At 30.4% G+C, this 26,359-nt stretch overlaps 1 protein-coding gene across 3 annotated transcripts in view; it reads right to left on the bottom strand.

Annotated features, from left to right (window-relative positions):
* Nucleotides 1–4,355: 4,355 nt before the first annotated feature.
* The window catches only part of LOC106691479 (U8-agatoxin-Ao1a), a 143,735-nt gene continuing 121,731 nt past the window's right edge, over nt 4,356–26,359 (bottom strand). The window contains exons 4-5 of one of the 3 annotated variants that reach the window (XM_014437266.3): nt 18,041–18,121; nt 4,356–5,256 (exon numbers count right to left, since the gene is read on the bottom strand). In XM_014437266.3, coding sequence (XP_014292752.1) covers nt 5,091–5,256; nt 18,041–18,121 — 247 coding nt within the window. In that variant the 3' untranslated portion in view covers nt 4,356–5,090. The remainder of the gene's footprint in view (nt 5,257–18,040; nt 18,122–26,359) is intronic. The other 2 variants (XM_014437267.3, XM_014437268.3) reach the window with 2 other exon arrangements.

Here is a 26,359-nt window from a genome sequence, read left to right as displayed (position 1 = left end):
TGATCTTTTGACATTTCGGAAAATCGATTATAGTTCCCACATAGAGAAAGGATAGTTATATTTTTTTATGGGTCTTCGGTGTGGTGATATATGGGGTTATCTACGGGTTCCTGATCTTTTGTATCATCCGAATGAAAGAAGGTGGCTTAAAGATTTTTGAATAGCGTTCACCGAATTTTCAGCCATTATTTCAGGGCCGTAGGCCAGTCTCCCGTCACGAGTAGTGTGTATCGGGTTGCCAGATAGTTTTTGTGAATTTTCCTGATTTTATCCCACACTAAATTGGTGAGAGCGGATGAATTTATAGTTTCGTCAAATTGTTTCCAGGATTCAGATTTGCTATTGTTTATTGTTCGTCTACATAGGCCTCTTTGTTTCTTATACTCTATGAAATTTGTTTGTGTGATATTACTTTGAAAGTTCTTGTATGCTTTCTTACGGTTTCGAATAGCTTCCTTGCATCGTTCATTAAACCAGAGGATGGAAGGTCTTTTGGTGGTGCTCTTTGTTTTAGAAATAGCTGTCTTCGCTGTGTACAATATACTTTCCATTAGAAGTATGCAATATGCAATGTGCAATATGCTTTATGCAGTATGTAATATACAGTAAGCAATGTGCAATATGCAATATGCTTTCCATTAGTAGTTCCTCTCATCTATATATCAAAAAGATTAAAAAGGTTTTTAATTAGGAAAAATAAAAGAATATGAAGGTTTTTAATTGCTTTTTAAACTGTCGTTTTATTGTATTTCCTGTTTTCATTACATTTGGGGCCTAAAAGTAATTATGAATTGTAGGACAAAAGTTTTTAGTATTAATTAAGAAGTATTTGTAATTAAAGTTTAACTGTAAATAACAGCCATGAAGTTGTCTAAACTTGTCGGTACTCAATATATCTATTACACATCCAATCAAATTTGTCACTGATAATATTTTGACTATTGAGTGAATCCTTTAATTACGTTGAAATATTAATTAAAACAAGAATGTTATTTCATATCAATTCATTTATGCTGATCATTAAGGGAGATTTTACAATGAGGATTGTTATAAATTCCTTATTTAAAAAATAATAATATCCCTCTAACTTTATTCTACTGTTGGAAGTTTTAAGAAACGGATAGGGGAAGGAGGAGAGAGGTAGAGGGCATTTTCAGAATAGAAGCCCCGAAATTAGTTTTTGTTTATCGATTATTCTGGCTAACTTATCGATCTTTTCTTCAATACTGAAGAATGATTATTTTACAAAAAAATAACTCTACGAAACATTGCTGTCGAATTTCCTCCATTTATTTCTTTTTCTAACCAAAAATGTCGAATTTATGTTAATATAAAATATTAATGTCAGAAATACTTGGAAATTGCGTCTGACAAAAAAAAAATAAGAAAAAGAACAACTAATTTTTAGTTCAAAATGTATCATTTACTTTCCAACTTAATAGAGTGATCCGTTCCGAAGTGCTATTGCAGGAATAATCTCTGTAAATCGGGAAACCTTTTTTTATATTTCAACCACTGAATGAATTCTTTAATTTGGTTGAAATATTAATTAAAACAAGAATGTTATTTCATATCGATTCATTTTTACTGATACGCTGTTCACTAAGGGAGATTTTGAAACGAATATTATCAAAATCGGGAACATCTAGACCGACATGTAGACAGTGGAACGCACCACTAAGTCTGTCAGTATGTGTTCAACAGACATACTGACAGACGGCAGGCATTTGATAGACAGCGGATTACCATATCATTCGGCAACTTTATTAAATGATAACAGCCCTCACATTCCGGAAATATTTGACTACTTTAAGATAAAAAATATGTATGAATACACATAAACAGTTTTCTTTTACACTTATCACACTATTAATTTCACTTACCGTTATTGAATAAAAATATATATCTTTTTTTCTGTCCTTTTCATGTCTCAATTTTATTCTGTTTACTCATATTTCTTAATATTAACTGTTGCTATTAAATCAATTTACATATTCTAGTAAAGATGTGATGATATTAGGAATGATTCCGAAATATCAGTCAGTATGCATAGGCAAACATCATCTTCGCTGTGGATTGCCTTATATTACATTAAAAAAAAAATTTTAGCACATTTCATTTATTTTTAATGCTTTAGTATATTTTGCTTAAGTCGTTAATAACCGAAATGCATTCCATTGGATTAATTGTTCACATACAGGGACTATGTAGGCACGTCTCATTGAATAAAATCTAATTTCAATTATTGCTATTCATAAGAGTTCTTATGCACTTATGAATTTCCACTGAATTGGGCTTTTATCTTATTAGTTTTATAATAGAAGGAAATTGAATCAATCAATCCCAATTTTCAAAATGTTGAATTTAAATTAATATATTTATTTTACATCTGGATTATTAATTTTTAACAATTTAAATTAATTTTTTAGAAACAAATAGAATATTAAAATAGGGTACATTATTAGATTAATTATTTTATATATTCTTGTTTGAGAGTGGTTTAGTTTATTCTTATTTTAAAACAAATTTGATCCTTTTTTTCTCTCAACTTTATTCTTTACAACTTTTCCAACGTTTCGACCCTCAGGCCATTCTCAAGGATACCTTCATATTGATCTCATTTCCTTTTTCAAATCATAAAACTGCAGGCTAATTGCCTTTGTCCCATATAACCTTTTCTAAATAATTTTTTCCTAGATTTAAACCTTTTATAAAACACTTTTCTTCCTTCCTTCATTCACATTTGCAACAAGGTTCTGTTTTAAGTGGTAAATGTGAGTGAAGGAAGGCAAAAATTTAATAGCAGTATTAGAATTTAGTTACTGTATTAAAACTTGAATAATTGATGAAACTGTTACTTACCACATTTAATCTAATCCTTACCTTCTTATAGTACATAAGAATGATTGAAAGATAATTTTATTCCTTGTATTTGTTGATTAAAATTAGTTTATTCAACTCTTCATTGGTGGTGCTTCAATCCTGCCCAGGAGCTCGGAATTTCGGTGCAGCATTCATAAATCGAGGTGTTCTTATATTATTTTGTGTTATATTTATTTATTACTTTATTATTTTTGTATGTATTTTTAATATTTATTCTATATTTATTGTACATTAATCTTAACGTAGTATGTAAGAAGCTATGTACACTTCAAAACATAACAATTTCCAACAAAAAAAAACAACTTGGTTTTCTTAAAATTTAAATTTTTAATTTAATCCCTTCATCCACTAACCCCTTCAATTATAACATCCTGTATCTTCTATTTTTTGTTAGCAGGTAAATCCACAAGATTTTTAGGTATTTAGTGACTTTTCAACAGCATAAAAAAACATTTTGTACTTTTTGTGATTCATATTTCAGTGATAATTGCTGAAGAATATATATATTTTTTTTTTTATGCTATCTAAAAATACATCATTTAAACGCTTTCAGTAAACATTTTCAAAAAGAGACCTTTGTTAACATCGTTAAATTTTTAAATTAGTGACACTCTGTAGAAATTTATTAAAGTATACTTCTAGTATTAAATAATTATAGAAGGCTAAGTATTTGAGAGAAATTTGTAGCTATAAAAGTTGATCTTCAGGTGTTATTGCAAATAAATAAATACTATTTTAGTAACTGGATCAAATGTGTACATAAGTTTATTTTGGAAAAAAAAAATTCTAATAAGCCTCTAAGATGAACTATTAAAATTATTTATTTTTTTAAAATTAAGATTAATTGTTAGAGTATTAATAGGTTTCAATAGATTTTGTAATAAAACTTTGCTTTATTGTGAATCATACTTTTGCAGATATTTATTTCCATTAAAAAGTATTGATTCTAAAGGACACTATTATTATTCAGTTTTTCTTTTTCCTCAATTGAGTACAGTTTGAAAGTAACTTTATACTCAATATAAATATAATAGGGCTATTTAATGGACCTTGTCAAATGACTTTCATTTTAAAAAATAGTGAAAAATTGTATTAATATTTAAAACACTAAATATGGGAATAATACTTATAAATATACTCATAAACTATATCACTTACCTGACGGTGCTCTGAGCTGGAGATATCATGTATCCACAGTTTCTTACATTATTTTTTTCACCTAAGTTTTGTTAATCTGAATTTAAATACATATTTATTATGATATATTATACTAATGGCCTATAATAAAAATAATAGTTTGACCAAATATTGGATCAAAGGTGGAAAAAGTTTAAAATGCTTGTAATAAGCAATGTGAATGCAATATTTTTATTAGGCCATATCTGGTAGAGGCCAGTGTACAACTAACACAATTCTGTCAGTATAGCCAAGATACGATTCAAAACAACAAATAAATTCAAGGAAACAGATAGTTTAAAACGGCAAATACATTAATATATTTCTCTATTTAACATAATGACTTCAAAATACATTTATATCAACAGTCTTCGTTAAAACTCTTCGTCTTCTGTGCTGTTTATAATAACAGTGGAGAATAAGAATACATCAATAAAATTGTGATTTAATTACTAAAAGTATTTGTACCATCTGCTCCTTATTCCATACATACAATAATACTTCAAACTGGCAATGATTCTTAGACAACTTTCTGAACAGTACTGGTACAATAGCACAACATTATTCAGCTTTTTTAATATATTTTTATTCAATTGTATTGTCGGGTTTTACCCTAAATTTACACAGACATACACATAGAAACACTTTTTTTCATGCATCACTTAATACTTCATACATATAAATATATGGGGAATATCATTGAATCGTAACACACAAAAGAAGGAGGTTAGGGAAAGTGGATGAAATCAATAACAATATAATTTTGCAAGCACAGGTTACAGTAACTCACCTGATTCAAATATATTTCATTTTATTAAAAACCTTTATTTAAATCAGTTGACATCATGTTTTGTTTTTTTCTATATTATAGATACCTTGAGTTTTCTGAAAATACTTTTTAGTCTCTAAAAATATTTTCATTTATTCAGCTAATATCGAAGGATAGGGTTACATAGGTGGTTGGTAATGGTTTATAGACATGAACAAAAGAAGATAAAGGTAGCGATGAGAAGAGTCGAGAGGATGCAGTGTTACTTGCCCCACTTCTGGAAGAGGCCCTTGCGCTGGCAGCGACAGTTTGCGCCCCAGAGGTTGCACCGGCAGGCCGAGTTCTGGCAGCAGTCCGACGGTCGGTGGTCGCAGTTCCCACCTCGCCTCACGCAACCTCTCCTGTAAAGGTAGATCCGAGAACCCCGCCTGTATCAAACCAGTACGTTCAATCTTAGTTATCTACTTACTATACTATTAGAACATACTCACTGGATAGAGGGCATTTCAAACGCACTTTTCCATCTCTTCGGTATAAAAATTATATTTTCCTAAGATAACTGTCATTAGTGTTCTTTACCAACATGTTGAGCTACCAATCAACTAAAATTAATTCAAATCATTTTTTCTAAAACAAAAATAGCAAGAAAATGGAAAGCCACAACACAAACCTAAACAACGAACGGAACAAAATATCAAGTCCATTGGGATCGAGTTCAAACTAATCCTAATCAAATACACAAGAAGTTTAAGAATTCATCGAAAAGAGTAACTATAAGCAGATCAGTATTGAGGAGAAAAAATAAGAATCGGCATGAGATGGTTACTTACCAAATTACCTTAGTAACCATGTAACTTCAAGGAACAAACAAGCTTACTTATTTTCCAACCAAAATGAATTGAAATTAGAAATCATCTTCCCCTTCCGCGGAATACACTGCAGAGCGATAAGATACATATTATAAGTCGTAAATAATGGACGATGGTTGTTTGGAATTAAAAAAGAAGTTCACATCATAACGATAAGATTTCGTTGAGAATGAAGATGGAAAATCTAAAGGGTGAGAACATTTCCTATGTGATTTCATTCGTTCAAGTTGAATCATGTTGGTACTTATGGAATTATTCACTGAATTTATTAAGTTAAGTTATCTTATAGTAAACTATAGCTCTATAAATACATTGGTTTAATAATATAGATGTTTGAATAAATTATTTGAAATCACAAATAATCAGCAATAAAATGTTAGTTGTGAAATAGATCGTCTTCTTCTTAACAACCCTTCCAGAACTGCATTGGTTCCACCCTCTGGTTTACTATCACCTAAGTATTACTCACGCCTTGGAAAGGTCCTTAGTTAAGATAAGTCTCTATTCCAGATTTCTGGAAATATCCCTGTATGAACACGTCTAACTATCACATTGATATACTGTTTCTAAGAGAAGTCCTTTGCATATTCCTTGTCTTTGCCTTACTTTCAAACCTTCCACCTAATCCTTACCCCCTCCTTTATTTCTAACCTATATGACCTCCTCATATTCCACTTATATATCAAGGTATGTCAGAGAGAAGTTTATTCTGATTCAGATATTTCTTAGACTCTAGTTAAGTAGTCGAAAAAGGCTGTCAAGGACATAGTCTCTGTATCTATTCATATAATGTAAATAAAATATATCTTACAACACACTGCGGTTGTGATTCTGTAACTATCAAATTTAAACGGATGCAGAGATAACTCTCTCGTAACTACGGCAGAACTAAGTTTCACGTCCATGGTATTATTTGGATGGCCCCTTTTTCTTTTCCTACTGTTTCTGTTATACCGATAGCTCAAAACAACCTATTTCTCACGTGCTATGTATTGTCGCTTGCCAATATCTTATCGCTGTGATATGAACCTTACTTATCTTGAGATGCAAATCGTCTTCTGCAGTCTTGGGATAAATATCTTACCGCTCTGATGTGATCCCCGCATAGAAGAGACTAGAAAACAGAAATATTTCGATGATTATCATTTATCACATATTTTATACTAGTACATTTAATCATTTTTCAAAGGAACTTAGACAACAGTATTAAAATAAACCTTGGTAAAACAGAACGATAATTCTTAATATAAAAAAAAATCATAGGGCAATGTAAGATTATATATAATACCTATAGGTATTATATGAAAGCTAAGATATTGTCATAATTATGTTTTAGTATATTAACCGTAAGACATCTTATCTGCCTATATTTCCATTTTTAAAAAGAATTAAAATCTTCAAATATTCATGAAGAAAGTTGCAGTAATTTTGATTGTTGATTAAGAAGATAGAACAAACATTGATATAATGAAAAAGAAAACATCAGAAAGTATAAGCAAAAAGTAAAATATAATCTTTAAACAAATGCAATTTTCATGGCACAAGTAGGAATTAAATTTATAATTTAATAGAAACCAATTAGAATTCACACATAATTGCACTCATCTGTGAGCGATGATCAGTAGTTTAAACAGGCTGATCAAAAAATGTATCTCAAAAAAGATTGTTAAGGATAACCAAACAAAGCTACCAATTTAATACTCCATTTATTAGTAAAAATAATAAGCACATGAAATTAACATAGATATTTATAATAGATTAATTTACTTTATACTCTAGAAAAACTTATTATTATCCCCTTTAACATGAAAATAAGTTATTTTATCCCTGTGAAACATAAATTTATATTTATTCATTTTATCATAATACTAATACTACTATACCAATAAACCTGATTGTTTTTTTATTATTTTTTAAAACCAAACCATCTCATTTATGTCGTACCGGCAATATTCATATACGTGTCATTATCTGAAGATGGGCAGATTACATTTTTATAAATCTCAATTGTAAAATGTCGTAATTTCGAACTGGTAAAATTCATATCTACTAAGTGGCATCGTACCTCCACTTTTCATGTATTGGACACTCAGGAATATCTTTTATTATTGTTTAAAAAAATGATAAACTAAATGTTAAAATGAGGGAGTGAAGGATGAATATTTTTGAGTAAGAAAGTGAAAACACGCTTTTTGGGAGCTAAAGAAAAATATTGTAAGATAGTCCTGGTGGTCAATAAAGGTATCAAAATAGTTTTATTTTAGATGAAAGGAATATGGTCCGGGTGTGGTAAAAAAAAAAAACTCAAATAGTAGAATTATACTATTTTATTGAGCCAACGTTTCGCCCCACGTTGCAGGGCATCGTCAGGGCTAAAAAAGATACAAACACATAGTTACAAAAGGAAAACAAAAACATAAGTGTAAAATAACAGGGGTATAAAATGTAAAAAAGTAAGATATAATAAGAAAAATTAAAGGTAGTAAATAGTAAATGTAAAGGGTAATAGTAACAGATAGATAAGAAAAGAAATATTAAAGAAAATACAAATGAAGAGATTTGTAGAAGAGATCTCTTTATTCGTATTTTCTTTAATATTTCTTTTCTTATCTATCTGTTACTATTACCCTTTACATTTACTATTTACTACCTTTAATTTTTCTTATTATATCTTACTTTTTTACATTTTATACCCCTGTTATTTTACACTTATGTTTTTGTTTTCCTTTTGTAACTATGTGTTTGTATCTTTTTTAGCCCTGACGATGCCCTGCAACGTGGGGCGAAACGTTGGCTCAATAAAATAGTATAATTCTACTATTTGAGTTTTTTTTTTACCGCATCCGGACCATATTCCTTTAATCTTTACACACGGTCAATCAATAATCCTCCAGTAGTTTTATTTTACTTTTTTTGATAGCTTTATTGACCGCTACCCGGCCTATCTTCCTACAATATACTTCATACGGTCAACTATCTCCTTTCAATATAAAGAAAAAGATATTTTAAGGGAAAAATTATCTTTCAAAACTTAACATTAATGTAAAAGTAGGTCCATTCCCATATTCTCATTATCCATTCCCCTAACATTTTGAAAAAATGAGGGAGTAAGGATTTTATTTTATATTTTTTTTATTAATGTAATTAGTTTAAAGATGAAAGCAACAAACATTAGCATTTACCATTAAAAAAATAAATTATTTTTTAACTCTCCTGGTTTTTTAAGGTGAGGGAGTGAAATGGTAATACACCACAGTTTAAGCTAGAGATGAACGTCTGGCTGGTGGTCTAGAATAATCCAAAGAACTACCCACTATCGTTTCTTCCCATCCCAGCTAAGTTCCCATCCTAACTATGCCTTTTTCTGCGAGGGAGTGAAGGGAAAACGTCTGAACCGACATTTTTCATTTTATTTCTTTTTACTGACTACAATAAATAATTAGGCGTATTTTTAATATAATCCTCATGTAATAACTTACTTAATCAGTAATTGAATTGAGACAATCTATTGTAGTCGAGTGCCTTAGTGCCCCTGACCAAGGGGTTAGACTTGGTGCGGGGAGTGAAAACACGATATTTTTAATTCTTGATATACTGCTTATAAACTTATTTTTGAAGAAAAAAAACAATAAAGAATAAATCGCTCCTTTGGAGCCACGTTACTTGTTTTCCCTTGGAAATAACGAAAACTCCGAAACGATACCCACAATATACCCCTATTTAAACAATTATCGAACTATGACCACTCTCTTATCCAGGACGTGCTGAAGAGAACATTGACACGCACGGCACTATATCCCTACTTCTAGTGTTAATGACCGCCCATTGAAGTCGGACACCATAATTTAGATAAAAAACACATGCTAACTATAACATTTCTTATATGGTGATATTTCGATACAACAGTAAAGTAACAAATTATCAACACTTCATATTGAACAATCGCATCGTGTTCAAAAACCAGACAGTAACCTTCTCCAAACCATGCTCCCTTATTCAAGCAGATATCCCCAATGTTTGTTTTATTTAACCATGACAACCGTTACACCGTGTACTTGAAATCGTTCAGAAACATCGATAATAATTCGAATATTTACATAAGATTATTTACCAGTAAGATAACCCTCCTTAGGATAGTCTACCATCAACTAAAGAGAAGATAATTAAAATATCTTAAGTCATTTTTTAAAAATATTCGTTAAAAAGGAGACCAATGCTTGTTCTAGTTGAAATTGGATAGAACCGGACTTCATTTTGCCAAAGGTAGAAAAAACTAAAGAGGGAACGAAAGAGAATGTAAAGTAGAAAAAAACTCAATTACTACCCGGGCTGTTCTACCTTGTTCCTGGTGAAGACAATGAACTGTGTTTAGATTTTCATTCTATATCCAGAGTCCGATGTTTTTTTTTTCCTTCATAAAATAATGAAAGCTTCTGTTGGCATTTCAGACAATGGACTGGCTAGAAAACCGTTAGCAGTCCGTCTGTCTGGCTAAGTATTTTTGTAAATACTATCATTTTGTTAGTAACTATTTTGTTTACATTACCATTATTACATTTTTACTGAGATGGAGGGAATTATTTACTTGAAATGATAATGAAGACGGTATGCATGTTGTAAGTTCAACAGGTTTGTTTTGGTTAGGCGAAGAGCCAGAGCCGCTGTGTGGTTTCCTGTAAAGAATTACTAAAGTAGCTAAGCACTTTCAAGAGTGTTATAATAACAGCTTTCTTGGCATCAGCTTGTGGTAAAGGCCCTTCCTTAAGAAGTTGCCCAGGTTAAGCAAAGGCATTAGCCACATTTTAGTCCCATGAAAGGTGTTTTCAGCCGAAAACAAATTCTTGGACTTTGCGTATGTTCATCTCACCACCATTAAATTCCTTCATAGTTTTTTCGCTCGATGACTTGGGATCTAGACAGTAATATAGATCATCTATTGTCGCCAGCTCTGGATAAAACCATTTCCATTTTAGTCGATAGACTTTCTAGCTTAAATATTTTCTGACATGGATTTTTTTTTGTTTTACTTGTTCTAAATACCCAGTGTCCTCCGATATGGTTGCACCCGTTCTCATAAATATGAAACTTCAACTTGCTACTGATTTATTTGAGCTTATATCTTATTGAAGTCAACTTATAATGATTCAGAATATAAAAGAGAACCTTTATATGGCTACTTGATCATATTTCGAGTTTTGTCTCTCATAGTTATCTAAATGATTTTATTGTTGGTATTTCCTGTTGTTTGTTTATCCCCTCCTATGTCGTATAATCGTTCAAGTAATTTTTTCAAGTTCGGCTCAACTCACAATTTCTAAATGTTATAAAAGTAATATAAGCCTGACTCTGATTATGAACTTTCGTGGGTGTATACGTAAGGGAAGATTCACTATTAATTATGTCTGGTGTTGAGATTTTGAGAAATTGTAAAGAGTCGTCTTATATAGAGCGATTTTTTTAAAGTAACGAAAAAAGAGGGAGCGTCGAATTTTCGCCTATTCTTATTTCTAGCTAATTTTACAATGTAGCACGATATAAGTAAATAATATTAAAAATTATGAACACTTCTAGCAGCCCAATAAAGTATAGAAAATTTTAACTTAAAACCTAATGACATAATTTTAGAGGACATCCTTCTGCAAAAATGAAGTTATATTATTATTTGACATACTGATACATGTGTTGGGTTACTGCGTTTATGGTTCATAGTGCGATATTGATAAATCTTAAAGAAACATTTGATATTTTTATCTGTTTATATCGGTAGGGATTTATTATTGCTAAACGTTCCAGTGTCCATGAATATTATGAAGAAATATTAAATATTTGCAAAGAGGAGTTTTTTGGTTAGCGGTTTCAAATGAAAAGCGGGTCGTCCTTTTCTATTATAATATAAAATAATTATTTATATTTTATAAATCATATGAGCAGATCAACTTATCCGAATATTTTTTAATTGGTGCTTTGGTCTGAATTCCAATAATTATCAAGGGAACAATTCTTTTAATAATGGTTTTGCATATTTTTTTTCTTTTGACCGATGAAATTACTTAATCAAGATTTAAACTCTAGTTTATTCATATTATTAATAGCATTTTAATTTTAATTAAACGTTTATCTGAATAAAATATTCCTTTGATAACACTTTTCCTTTCCCTTTACTTTACCATAATCTAACTCAATAACCTGCCTTTTCTCTCCCCCTCTTAAATAACAATCCTTGAAGTTACCTTTGATCAAAACCTGCTTTGGAATAACAATATTTCCTAAATCATCCAAAAGATCCGTCTTTTTCCAGAGATTTCGTGAATCAATGTCTCTAAAGACCAGTCAACTTGCCTCCTCCCTTATATTCCTAACAATGATTACGCTTGTATTACGAATTAAAAGTACCTCTTTGAAGCTGGCCTCCCATCCTCTAATTTTTGGAATTTGTTTTTTGAGTTGTGGTAACCACTCTAACAGTTCTAGACTTCTCAATTATTTATAAAAATAGGTCCTTTGTTTATGCCATGAAGAATATTCAAAGATTCGCGTGGCTAACTTTACCATTTGTAAAACTTTGCCACCCTAAAACTCTTTTGCTATTGACTGTAGAACCTTGATTATTAAGGATAAAAATTTATAACAAAGTGACATATGATGCCAAAGTTGCACAAAACGTGATATGATTCGAGCGTATTTTTGAATAATATTCTAAACTATTTCTGTAAATAATTCTAGTTATAAGAGAACTCTAGAACTTTTTCAAAACTTTAGAGGATTAGGAGCAATTTTACAGAGCTTATCAGACTGGTAAGCTTGAACTCTGAATGAAGGGACTGATGCATTGTTTCAACTCTATCTTTGAGTTGCTCGGCGTTCTCATGCGCCATTTTACTGTGTAAAAATTTAATTTGTTTCCTTACAGAAAATGTAGTGGGAAATGTATCTTGGGTGTTGAAAAAATGCTGCGACAGAAAAATCGGAACAAGCGTGCACTATCTAACTTGTTGATATTCGTTATTCGTACCCCAAGAGACCTTAAAATACAAATTGTCATAGCAGTTGATAAATTAAAATTTATAATTTGAAATTTTTTCCTTCCAGGGTGGAGAGAGAAAGTTGTGTAATGCATTTTTTTTTTTGTTGATTGTTTCGGACTTAAGATGGGTCACCGTTATGTTGGTAATTAGTCCACCCGGAGTCACAAACAAACACTTGTCAACTGTGAATTAATAAAATTAATATTATCAAGATAAAAAATAAGTAATTTGTGTTATCTCAAATAAATATTGCCTACACGGACGTTAAAGGCGGATTATTTAGGAGGTGAGGGAATAACATATTTTTAACAAACACTGGAGAAGCGAAAATAACACTATACTCAAAGACAGATGAATAAGATGGTTTTTATTTAGAAATTGAATAAAAGTAGAAACTTTTTTGAAAGCAACATTGACAAAATTTTCAAATGTTTTTAACATTAAAATGTTGTGGCATATTTTAAAAATTCGTATTTTAGGGTTTCTCGAGGTGCGAATAACCCATAACAACTTTGTTCCTGCATAAAATACATCAGTTAGATCAGGCAAGCTCGGCTGCCTTCAATATTTCCGTCGAGAACTCTAATTCGAAATTGGGACGATTGAAGTACTTCTCCATACAATATATTCCCTATATAGATAAGTTAAATTAAAAATAAAATGTCAAATTATCATTCTAGAGAAATCTCGCCACAACCATTGTTTTGTAGAATACCTATTTCTTTAATTCTGACTTTGAGAATCTCAAATGAAGCATTAATTTTAATTTTTTTTAAAACGTTATACAGTTTTATTTCGGAGTTCAGAGGTATTACAGTTTAACCAACAATATGTTAGCGTATACTATATTATAGAATAAAACTAGTTTATTTTTTTTTAATTAGGTTTGATAGTCCAGTGAAATTGTAAGATAACCTAGACGTATCTGTAAACTCATTTCTTTCAATGAACTCTAATGTAAAACTCTGGCAAGATATCGCAGTTAATAGTTTACGACTCCTTGAGGGTACATATGCTTAATATGATCATGATTTTCAAAGTTCCAGCCGTATATTTCTAGGAATATAGTGAATAACATTTACTGTATTTACTTTGTAAATTGTCAAGAATTGAATTGAGAAAATGTTGGGATATAACAAGATCTGTATGGGAGGTATGTGTTATCTGATAGTTGGTTTTAGTTAGTCATTTTGAATTACTTTAATGTGCATTCATTTGAGCGAATTGAGCCCTAATATCATTACTTTCAATATTTTCTGAGATATGGTTTTTCAAACGCCATTTTTTTTTATAATTAATGAATTATCGCATTATCTTGTGAAATATAATCAATTATATTCAATATAGCAGGTATTTTCGTTCCATCAGTGCAACTCATAAATATATTTACACGATCTTGAAATTTTGCAATATATACTGAAAATAATTCATATCTTGAGAAAAGTTTGATATCTCAGAAATAGTTGTGCTCAATTTGAAGATCGTTAAATACACCATAAATATATAATTTATACCGTTCATCTCCGTAAGCAGTTTCCAAGATAATTGCAAAAAACAAATTCACATAACGTTGATTTACCGTAGTTTAAAAAAAAAATTGGTAAAATTCTGAACGTAAAGAGTTCTAAGGCTGAATGTGGAGCTAATTAAATACATCATAAAGTAGTTTTTAATTATTATTTTTCTGTAAATAATAGTTTTTATGAAATTTGTTTGAATAATTCACAAAATAATTTTTTCACTTTTTTTTGTTTTTACTGTTAAAGAATTAGTAACAGGAATTATTGAACACAAAAACCTCTAATAAGGCTTAAACTAAAGCTCATTAAATGGACTATTAAGTAGTTCAAAATGATATTTCTGCTATTTTTAATAGTTTGGTAGTTATTGGCAATAAACGCAAAAAAAAAAAAAAAAAAATACGGTGGTCATTTTGAAACAACTTTCAGATTAGTAATACGGCCTTCAAGGAGTCATAATATTTTTACTGTCGTATTTTCGAGAAAAAAAAAATCCAAAATTGCAAGCAATTTGGACTGAACTATGATCACTTTCAACGTACTGAGCCTGTTGTTAAACAACGCTTGACGGCAATCAAACAATGAGCTGCTACGAATTTTTCTGAAATATTCAGTATGGTAAGGTCAGAAAAAATTAATTATTCAAGACGATAGATAAAAAAAACAAAAAACAAATTGTTTGTTGAATTGATTCAAGTACTTATGTATTCATAAAATACACAGTGGTTTGTGGGACCGTTAGTTCTGGTTAAACGCTCCTAAATAACAAACTTGTCATAAAAATTAGTCATAATATTAATAATAACTATTATTATAATAGATGACCTTAAATGGCATCACGATCGTCATTAACCTAATTTCATGGTAGATCATGGACAGTATAATCATTAACTGAATTATCTTTAAAATTCTTTTCAAGGATATCAGAAGGTAATTAATTGTATTCTTCTTAGATCTGTTTTCTTTTTCTGTGGAAAAAGATTTCATGTTCCATTATCATCATTAATTTAAAAATATGCTATCGGTGCATCTTTGAAACGGAATACAATTTTTCATACTTGTGTTTTCTTAAAAAATGCGATTGTTTTATGCTCCACTCTTTTACTGTTAAAAACTTGTAATTATTGTTCTCAATGCATCTTAAAAATTAATTAACTTTGTAATATTGCCGTTTTCATCAATATTATTTTTAAATGAGGTTTTGTTTATTTTCTATTTCTGCCCGAAGGTTATTTAAATCTTTATTTTCAATTCAATATTTTATTTCATTTTTATTTCTATATTTGACATATATATAACTACAAAAACTTTACTTATTTTCATATCAATTAATCTAATATATTTATTTATAATGAAATATATTTAACGCATTTCACTTTTGATCATTAAAAAAAATATTTCCTGCAATTTTCTTAAATATTCCGTAGAAATACCTTTCTGGTATTTAACTGGACCCCGTTAAGTCAAGAACAAAAACAATTATAGAGCACAAAAATGTGGAGAATTCTCACTGGTTTAATTTAGTATAAGTTGGTGTTTTTAAAACTGAAATACAAAGTATTCATATAATGGATGAAAACCTGTAGAAAAATAGTTTTCCGTTCAATTTGTTTTTACGTTTCCAAAAAAAAAAAAAAAAGAGGTGAAAAACCTTAAATTTTCTCCAGTAATGTGATTTTTTCAAAATATTTTCTTCTAGTTGATAATAATATTGATGTATTACTGAAAAATGTCCTGAAAATGGAGTAGGACTCTGAATCGTTGATTATTTTACATTCCTCTTATTTTTTTATGACACTTGCAATAGAACATAAAGTAATATTTTATAACAAACAATTTATTATTTCATTTCAGTGTCCATTTAGTGGTCAAACCAGAGCTACTTTTTGTAACAAATAAATTCATAAATTATTTATGTATATTAGAACTAAATATATTCAAAATATATCTACAAACAATAAGTTAAGACTAAATCTGTTCCCTTAAAGTAAAAAAATAATAAACTTTTTGTATTCAAACTTTTCACAGACACCATAAATTTCAAAAATTTAAGAGGGGATAGTCTGTCCCTTAATCAACATACAAAGGGGCTTTACAGCAGATTTTAATGTTTTAATTGAATGATCACTTTATAGCAAACAAATATTATATACACATTTTTATCTGACGAAAATGTCATTTTTTTTTTTTTTATTAAACATTAAAATTATGCAAACACACTAAGTGAGACGTGACATATAAAACACGAATAAAGGCAAAATGAAAACAGCTAAGATAAATTAGCACAAAATGAGTTTGTATGAAGTTAAGGGCAACGTGTTTTGTGCCTCAATCATCTATGCTCACTAAATTATGGCTGTTTGTGGAAGACAAGAAAGTTTCCATTTCTCATTTTTTCCTTTTTTGTGCTCATGGTCACCGTTTGAGTGCGAGAGTATTGTACAATAGAAAACTAAATTAAAATCGATTTCCAATTTGTGTATATGTGAATTTTTATAATTTATGCATAACTATATTGTTTGAAAAATTGTTTTTTTAAGATAATAAAAAATAGAGTCAGTGGCCTTCCACTTCGATATCATATACCACACTTGATAAACCAAGGAATTAGGTAAAACTATACATTACGGAATAACTTTGATTTAGTTCCTCCATTCTCTTGCTTAAATATGTGTTTGGACCGATGGTAACATCCCTCTAAGTTCTTTTGGTAACAGAATAATGGGAGGGTTCTGTCTAAATCTTTCAAACTTTTGTTAATGCTAAATTTCGGCTATAAATTAACTTCTTGAACAAGTAAAACCAGGTTTCAAAGTTGTTATTTCCTACAGACAGTTCCTACAGTGAGTTTTTGATTTTTAATATGTATTATTTTTTACTTTTTAAAAGGTCAATTCGTCTTTAATAACTCAAAAAGCATTCAACATTCAAGTTATAACAGCCAATTATTTTTTTTTTTAAAGAGACACTAACCTAAGACGAAAGATATGAATTGTAATGTATAGGTTATTTATTTTGCCTGTATAAATAAACTGGTTATAAAGAAATTAATTACTTTTAACAAATAAAGATGATCCTATACACAATTAGTACTTTTTCCGCCTTCTAGCTGCAAAGAAACTGCCAGCATCACATGGCATTATCTGGAGTAGTATATCCACAAAAACGGAAGGCGTCTCTAGTTGTGAGAGATACTTTACAGGCCATCAACACCTATATTTTCTTTGAACTATAAACATATTTATTTAATTATTTAAGTGCTAAAAATATTCATGTTTTTTATTGTTAGAAAGACTTTTCAAAATGGAACATGCAGAAGTATAGGCTTATCAGAAATTATGAATGTATTTCCAATACTGTAATAGATTTGTTTAACAGCAGGTTGGGAAAGATTCCAAGTAAATATTTTCCAATGGTTTCTTAACCGGTTTTTTAAATTTAATATACTAACAAAACATTAATATGCCCAGGTTAATGTCGATTATTAGGAAGAAGGAGTAATATGACACACAAATTAGGAAAAATTGGCTAATGGAACAAATGACACATTATCCAAGAACACTGACTTTTAAATCAATTTAAATCATGGAATTTGAATTTAAAAAAATTGAATTGACAAGAAATTTAATATTAATTATTCCTTATCAATTTTAAATTTAAGATGGACTATACAGTGATAAGAAAAGTGCATTTTAGGATAGAGACTACATAAGGAAGACTAAACACAACAACTAATACACAAGGACCTACACATTCACAGGGCCTACACACTTACACAGATAAGGAATGATAACCTACCTCTTTCCTAGATCATAACCGAACATCGACTTCTGACATTTCTTCCCCCTAGCTTCGTAACTTCCGGTCTCTGATAAAACCCTAAATGTATAATTCCAATTTACTGATTCTTATATTTATTTAAATTTCTAAATAATTAAAAAAATGTTAAACATTAAATTTGAACATCATACGGTATATATCTATTAAAGTTTTTCTCTGAATTTTTAAAATAATAATGGATCATAAAATTAATTTTATTTCATAGAAAATGCATAGATGAAAGTTGGATCTTAAGTTCAAATTTCAATAACAATATAATTTAAATAAACATATTCATGATTTTTATCATTTTTTCATTAATATGTAAGGTTGATTTAATTTGTTAACAATAAGATGATTAATTATTTCCGAGTACCTTACTTAGAGTCGGAAACCCATGTTAGAAGTTTGAAATCCCTTTTTTATTATTAGTTAAATTTTGATTTTTTTTTAATTTTCAATCCTTTGGAATCTAATAGTTAGAATCAATAATAACTTACAACCTTTAATAGTTTTTTATTAAAAGCTAAAAAAAAAAAAGACAATTGTTAAATTAATGATCTCAAGCATTAAATTTATGGGGAAATGAAAACTTTCCAAAACAATATACCTAATTAAGAAATAGCTGTTAAAATGCATTACTTAGTGCTCTATTAATAGGAATGAAATGACAACATTGAATAGGAACTGAGTTCTTAAAGAAAATAGGAAAGTAAAATTGTAAAGGATAACAACTAATAAAAATAAAACAGATTCCTATCACGTATGCTAGTGATTTATTTTTAAAATGTAACTACCGAGTAATAAGATTGCGAAGTCCTTTGAAAAAAAAATTATAATAGTGAAATTAAATTACGAAAAAAAAAATGTTTTTAACTCAAGTTGGGAAGAGAATGCTGATGTTAATAGACAAAAAAATTACCCAGACTGAAGGTGTACTGGTGTGTACGACTGAAGGTGCAACAGTATAAGCATGTATAACGGTATATAGTTTATTTCGAACGCATACCAATTTTAACCACTCCATTCAATCTTATGGCAATAAGGGAGCGAACTAGATATACGTACACATTGTTTTTTTTGTTTTTTTGTAAAATAGTTAGGAGAGCAGAGAATAAACAAATTTTATAATAAGTTGCAAAGAGAACATTGAATAACAAATTATTGATCGAAAGTATCACTAAATTAACTATAATAAGAATAGATTTAAAAATAAAAGATGCTGCTACTGAAAATTGACAAAAATAAACAGAAATTATGGAACCAAAGTGTGATACGAAGCACTAGTTCTTAAGACCACATGGTCTATATGTGGGAACTCTTTAAGTCTCAATCTAAGTCTTACAAAAGTGTGTAGGTTCGAGATTGGTTGGGAGAGTTATAAACGAAATAAAGGTGGACCTTATAGACCCGATTCGAGCCTTATATTGGAACTGAAAATCATCATCATAAACTCTTTCTAAGCTATATTATCACCACATAATATAGATTAGAAACAGTTTATGATGACGATTTTCAGTTCCAATATAAGGCTCGAATCGGGTCTATAAGGTCCACCTTTATTTCGTGTATAACTCTCCCAACTAATCTCCAACCTTCACACTTTTGTAAGAGGACGTTGAATTCAATTGAAAAACAACAAAAATTTTAGAAAAAATTCCATAGATTAATAAAAGTAGTTTCGAGAACACCAAGAATAAAGATCCTCTTCCCCATTAATAATAATTATTAGAAATGAACTTCAAGATCACAATTTTAAAACAATTTTTATAAAACAACTTATGAGTTTCAACAACTATCTTTAGATCATAATATCTTAAATTGACTGAAATTAATGATATCATTGTCATTAATATCCTAAAAATGGTAAATTGGATATTTTTTTGTATAATAACTCCAAAACCTTTGATTAAACTTGATTTTTGTATTGTATTATTTTTTAAAATGTAAAAGATAGGGTATTTGTCAAACTATATTTCAGATTTAAAACGATTTCCCTGTAACTTATGCGTATCTAATGATTCTATAAAAACACTAAATTCAACTTGTAAAAGTTAGAACTTCTCAATTCTAAGGATAAAACGAAACGAGCTATCTTATTTCTAGATTGGATTTCCCAAATACAATCCTATCTTGTACAGAGCGAACATGCATTCTCTTATAAAACGATGAGCATTCCTTTAAAGAGTTTTGTGGACAGGGGACCAGGGAATGGACATGACGAGGGTGCCCCCCGGGCGGAATACAAATGCCCTGCTTCACAATCCAACCCGTCCCACACCTCGGTACAGTATCTGTTCTGTGGGCATACCATTCCGTGCGTGTCCTCACCCTATTTGTGTATTTCCTATCTCATATATTTCAGAATAAAATCAGACAGCTCATTTTGAATAAGTTGAAAAATATTCCATACAATATTTAATATGTTAAATTGGACCAAATTAATTTCAGCGAACTACTTTATATATTTGCTATATGTTATTAATTTTTAATTACAATAATATAAGGTTGATTATACCCATCACCTTCCATATTCCCAACCGCATATTAAATCTCACATTGGTGTTAATTTTTTTTTTTTTATTTAAGGTCTATTTTTTGTTCAAAAATTTAGTTTATCATTATGTTTAGAAGGAAAAATGTGTTTTGTTAGTATCAATAAGAGCATTGGTCAGAATTTATTTTCGCAGATCGAAGCCCACCGACCCTTATATTTTAATTGTAGCTGTTTGATAACTTTAAGTCAGTGGTTCCTAAACTTTTTTCTACTGCGGCCCACTTCCTGGGTTAATAAAAAAATTCGCGGCACCCTTGATTTGATAAATAAATTGGGCGCCTCTGTTGTCGATGCAAAATAAAATAAAAATGCCGGAAAATCATCCGTAGAGAAGTTGAATATGAAGAAATATATAAAAAATAGTCCAAAGTAAATGCTGTAATGCACTGTATACTTAATATTTTAAGAAATTCGCATATTGGGGCACCCACTTTGGGAACCGCTACCTTAAGTATCCGTTCTTGGAACCTAGCTTCCAAAGGCCTGGTGTAAACAGAACAAATCAGAAAAGGTGGTGATTCGAATACCAGTGATTCGAAGTGGCCTAGGGGGCAACTTTTATTTCTGTGATGGTCCCTCAAAATAAACACATAACTCCCCATCATGGTTCGAATAGGGTTTAGATAACCGCATCTTTATGGCTAGGAAAAGGGATATGGTAAAGAAAGTCAGATAAGGCGGTGTGTTACAACAATTTAAAAAAATGAAATCAGCTACAACTTCTCCAAAAAACTATTAGTTAATTGAATAAGGCATAATATTCTATGTATGTAATTCATAATGATGTTAATATCAGGAGAGATTGGAAACGCTCGTCTGTCTCTATTTCTCTATTTTTTCCTTCATTTAATTATCAAATTATTTAATTATCCATAGTTCATATTTACACATTTTTATTATTGTTAACAAAATAAAATGGATAATTATTCAAAATAAACAATAGTAAAGGTACTCATGTTAGAATTTTACAAAAATAAGTCAAGGACAATCTCTATAAAACATATTTTAGATAAAAATAAGATGAAAAGTACAGCTCAGAACTAATCATAAAAAAGAATAATGATAAAGGTACTGGAAACAAAATAAAATTTCTTCGCTAATTTACCTTATAAATTGATGATTTTTTTTTTTAACAATGTGATAATTCTAGTATTATTTCTTATTCTCAATAACACGATGAAAGCACTTATTAACGTTCCGTAACACACACACACACAAGTTTTTCTTGAGCTAAAATTTAGTAAATTAAGTCGGTCTGATAGAAAGTTGTCATATAACAATATGTATCAACATACTCTGTTATATGACATAACCCGGTACATTGCGAGGAGTCGAAATACACAAAAACATGTTTAAGTTTACCCCAAAGAGTAAAAATTATTCATAACATTCTCCGGACTCCCGGAAGACAAGGAGGAACGAACTGGGAGCAACTAACGCCACAACACAATATGACGATCAATTAACACCTTCACAATCAATAAATTAATAAATCGCTGTAAAGCTGGTGCTGAGGTTTGAGGAATGGTCCTAATGGTGCAAAATACCATTTCAACCAGACAGTGAAGACTACGGGGGAGGTCGGTGCCCTAACCTTTTGAGCTCTGAATACTCCCGGCCGAAACGGTTTTAGGGGACAGAGCACGGTTAGTGCTGACCATCACTGGAGCTGGATTACATTCAGTGACTAATCAAGGACCAAACAGTAATATAGTAATTCTTTAGTAGGAGGTTAAATAATTAATGAGTGTTATTTTTTAGTATTAAAATTATTTATTATAAACATTAAATTTTACAATCAATTAAAACACTTAATTTTATATATAAAACAGAAATTAAAATTTTAATTTTGTGTGAAAAATTTCAAAATAATTATCGGTCTACTGTTTTGTACTCACACGATGCTCACATTTCGACAGAAAATGCCTTTTTTGATGATTTCCGTTTCAGAAATTTCTGGAGATTGTTATGGACCCTAATGGTGCCTGTCTGATTTAAGTAATCCTATTTTACCATTTTTTTTAAATTTATATAAAAGTCGGGGTCGGGGATCTCATTTTCTGATGCCCCCCCCCTTGCCGCGGACACCGGAAGGCCCCGAAGACGCCGCGACTGCAATGCCGCCCCAGCCTCTGCACCATGCAAGCTAGGACCTGGCCTGCCACTTCCATCAGAGTCCAGGACACGCTAGCCAGCCACCGAGAGAAAAGGACGTCTTTTCAGACACCAGGCGATTATTCATGGTCTTCACCATTGCGCCCACAGCACACCTAGACGAGGGAAGCGGCTAAAAGACGTCATTCAGATAAGCCAATAGAATATATGAGACCCCAATGCTCTTTTTTTATATTATTATAGATAAATAATTTAGACTAACACACCAACATCATCTGCCCCTCCAGGGATTAATACTTTTGAAGTTTAAGGAAAATATATACATGCATGTTGTTATCGCCAGAAAAGTATCACAATTTTCAGCCCCCCTTTTCCACACTAATAATTTTTATTATCATAGTCGTAAAATACACTCGGGACACCTGCAGTACAGCACGAGCAGGTCCCGATGTAAACAGTGCCGGCCGCTACCTAAGGAAGGCAAATTACTAACGAGTGCTCCGGTATTAACTTTGCAGAAAGTGACTGCATATTGATTAACAAACTCATGTATGCATATATGCACCTTTAGTCCACCCGGATGACTTTTGTATGTGTCCATAGAGCTCAATTTTACCTGGATCCGGGGCTCTCGTAAAAGCCATGCTCCCTTTATTTCCGCTGATATTTCGCTCCATTTGGACCATATTTCAAAACTAAGGGGTAGTTTAATGCCAATTTCCTAGTAAGAAGATCTTGTAAATTGATCATCAGATCGGAGGTTGCTGCTTGTCTGGAGTTAGTCATGAATACTCAACATAGCTATTTTAAGTATCGTCGCTTCAACCTTCTTTCTGGACTACATATTCATTCAAAGGGACCATTAGAATAAATAAAGGACCTTTGTTAACGACAAATTAATCGTGTTTAAAAAACTAAATATGTTAAGGGCACAAAAATCTACTTACATTTAAGAAGAGGAAAATAAGGCACAGCAGTCTCTAGACTATTATAATTTCTACCAGTAAGGGATTATTTTAATGCACACAGTCCCATTCTACTCTGTACTCTCTAAATTGCCCACAAAAATAAATATAATCATCAGCCTGCAAAATGAAAAAATTATCAAATTTGTTTATTAATTTTTTTTTCTGTTCAGCTTAAATGTAGAAAATTCTTTTTAAAAAACTAGGATTTTGGGACAGGCAGTCTTCAAGATATCTACTTGATCTAATAATGTTGCCCTTCTTCTGATAATCACCCACATTTTGGATACATAAGATACGTTAATAGAAGCCAAAAGACGCTATCTTGAAATATATTCCAAGTTAATTTATCTTTGCTTAAAATTACGTCACTCGCAAATCTCCATTTGATAGAGCCGAATATAATCCGGATGTAGAGACGCATGATGGATTTGTAAAGAAGTATTTAGGAGGCACCGTTGGCAGGATTTTGGGAACTTAATGGAAAGCCATTATGGAACCCGAGCTTGTTGATTAGCCTCGACTCGAGTCGGGTGACGCGGCAGTGTTTGCGAAGGATCCTATAGAGCCACCACATCACATGGAAGCTGTATTAGGGTCCAACTTGAGCAAACTTAATCCCAATCAGCTCAAAACTCTATTTAGCCACTCTGCTAAGTGAGAGTGCTCCAGGAAGCAAAATAGAACGCGCGAATCGAGCTGGTAAAAACTTCGTAACGTTCTTCCAAGATGTTGATTTCTCTAATTTTGTAGGGAGAGCAATTTAATCAATCAGGATTTTGAGATGTGTTACTTTGACAAGCATTGTACAAGTTAGCGTAACGTTGCTCCTGCCATGGCTGTTAAAATTATAATTGTGTTTATTCCTTGTACTCTTGGGCCTATTGTTATTTTGTTATATAGCAATGATAGAAACTCTTATATTTATGCAATGATCCTATCACGTTTATATCACTTTTTTTTTAAGACTAGGTTTACTATATAGAACTCTGCACCGCTGCAAATACATATTTTAAGGAATCCTTACTTTTTTTATTTATCACTAGTTTGAAATGAAATTCATATACAAAATTGCAACCCTCACTACCTTGCGTTACTTCATTTATTTTTTTATTCAATCTTCATTTCCTTTCGGAACACCAAATATTTATTTATTCAATCCTCGCTTCATTTCAGTACACCATTAATTTATTCATTCAATACTCCTTTCCTCGTTGTACACCATTTATTTAATCCTCGTTTCCTTGCGGTGCACCACTTTTTTTTCTATTCAATCCTTGCTGAGAAAAGTTATATTGAGAATTAAATACATCCTTTGAATAATTTATTGTTAAAAGATGATACATATATATGATAATGTGATTATGTTTCCAACTTTTTTCTTTCTACTTTTATTAACAATTAAAAAATTATATAATCTTTTTTTATATATATTCTACACATTCTTTTATTCAATTTGATTTACTGCCTTATTTTTATCATTATTATAATTAATATAAATTTCGAATAACGAATTATTTTATCAATTATGTGACGAATTTTGCTTCTTAATTAGGTCTAATATATCTGTTCATATCATTGGAGATATATATTGGAGATTAAAAATTGGTGTGCATTTGAAGAGGATTAAATTTTGATTTAGATTCATCCCACTTTTATGAAACTTTACTTTCTATAAAACGCCTGCATGCCGAATTTCAGAACTTCTAAAAAAAAGAACCCAAGAATATTGGAAGAACCCAAATATAGCAGAGGACACAAATATATATAACAGACATCTTCAAAAACTCCTAAACTGTGTTCTATGGCTAATCCGGCTAAACGGATATAAATATCCATTTTTTTATATTCATATTACTTTTTATTTATTGATAGATATAACAATCTGCCACAGTTGTGAACAATAGGTAATAGTGATGAATGATCACAATAAGAATTAAAATAAATAAATAAATGAAAAAAAAAACTAACGCTTCACTCTCATAAATTCAACTCTTCATTCATATCAATTAAAACATACCTAATATTGAAGATTGCATGAAAAGAAATATAACCCAGATGTTATAATTATTCAGTTAATAAGCTAAGTGCTAAATCAGCTGGTTTGGGCGCTTAATTTTCACAAGCTTCTGATTCCATTGAAAAGTTTTTCAGGAGTATTTTTGATAAACTTTTGGTAATGAATATATTGGTGCAATCCTTTAATAGACAATGTAGTATCAAAATAGTTTCCTTAAACTCAATAAGCAAAGCTTAATAATATTTTCTGCGGTCCATTCAAAAAGTTATACGAGGGTTTGAATTTGACATTCGTGGGATCTTAGCAAGCTGGCACAAGCTCTCTCATTCTACCTTCAGAACTTGAAGAAACAGAAATTTCCTGATTTAAAGAACTTTGGAATCATTAGTCTGTATCAATCATTATTTGTCTGGGATATATTTATTTTAATGACAACTTTATTATTATCAGCGTTTTAATAATTAATATCGTTCTCTGTTTTAGCCCCTTCACGACAATTCACAGCTGTTTAATTAAAAAAAAATAACAGTAAAATTTGACATTTTCCGAAGTCTTTGCCAATATAACAACTGTGCTAAATTTTAAGGAAATATGAGATCTAAGGTCAAAAGTATGTTGAATTGACTTGGAATGACTCGGTA

Source organism: Halyomorpha halys, unplaced genomic scaffold (genome assembly GCF_000696795.3).
Source record: "Halyomorpha halys isolate HHAL.00 unplaced genomic scaffold, Hhal_1.1 Scaffold2401.1, whole genome shotgun sequence".
Classification (NCBI taxonomy): domain Eukaryota; kingdom Metazoa; phylum Arthropoda; class Insecta; order Hemiptera; family Pentatomidae; genus Halyomorpha; species Halyomorpha halys.
The sequence above is the reverse complement of the archived record's forward strand: the minus strand, read 5'-3'. Positions and strand labels throughout refer to the sequence as shown.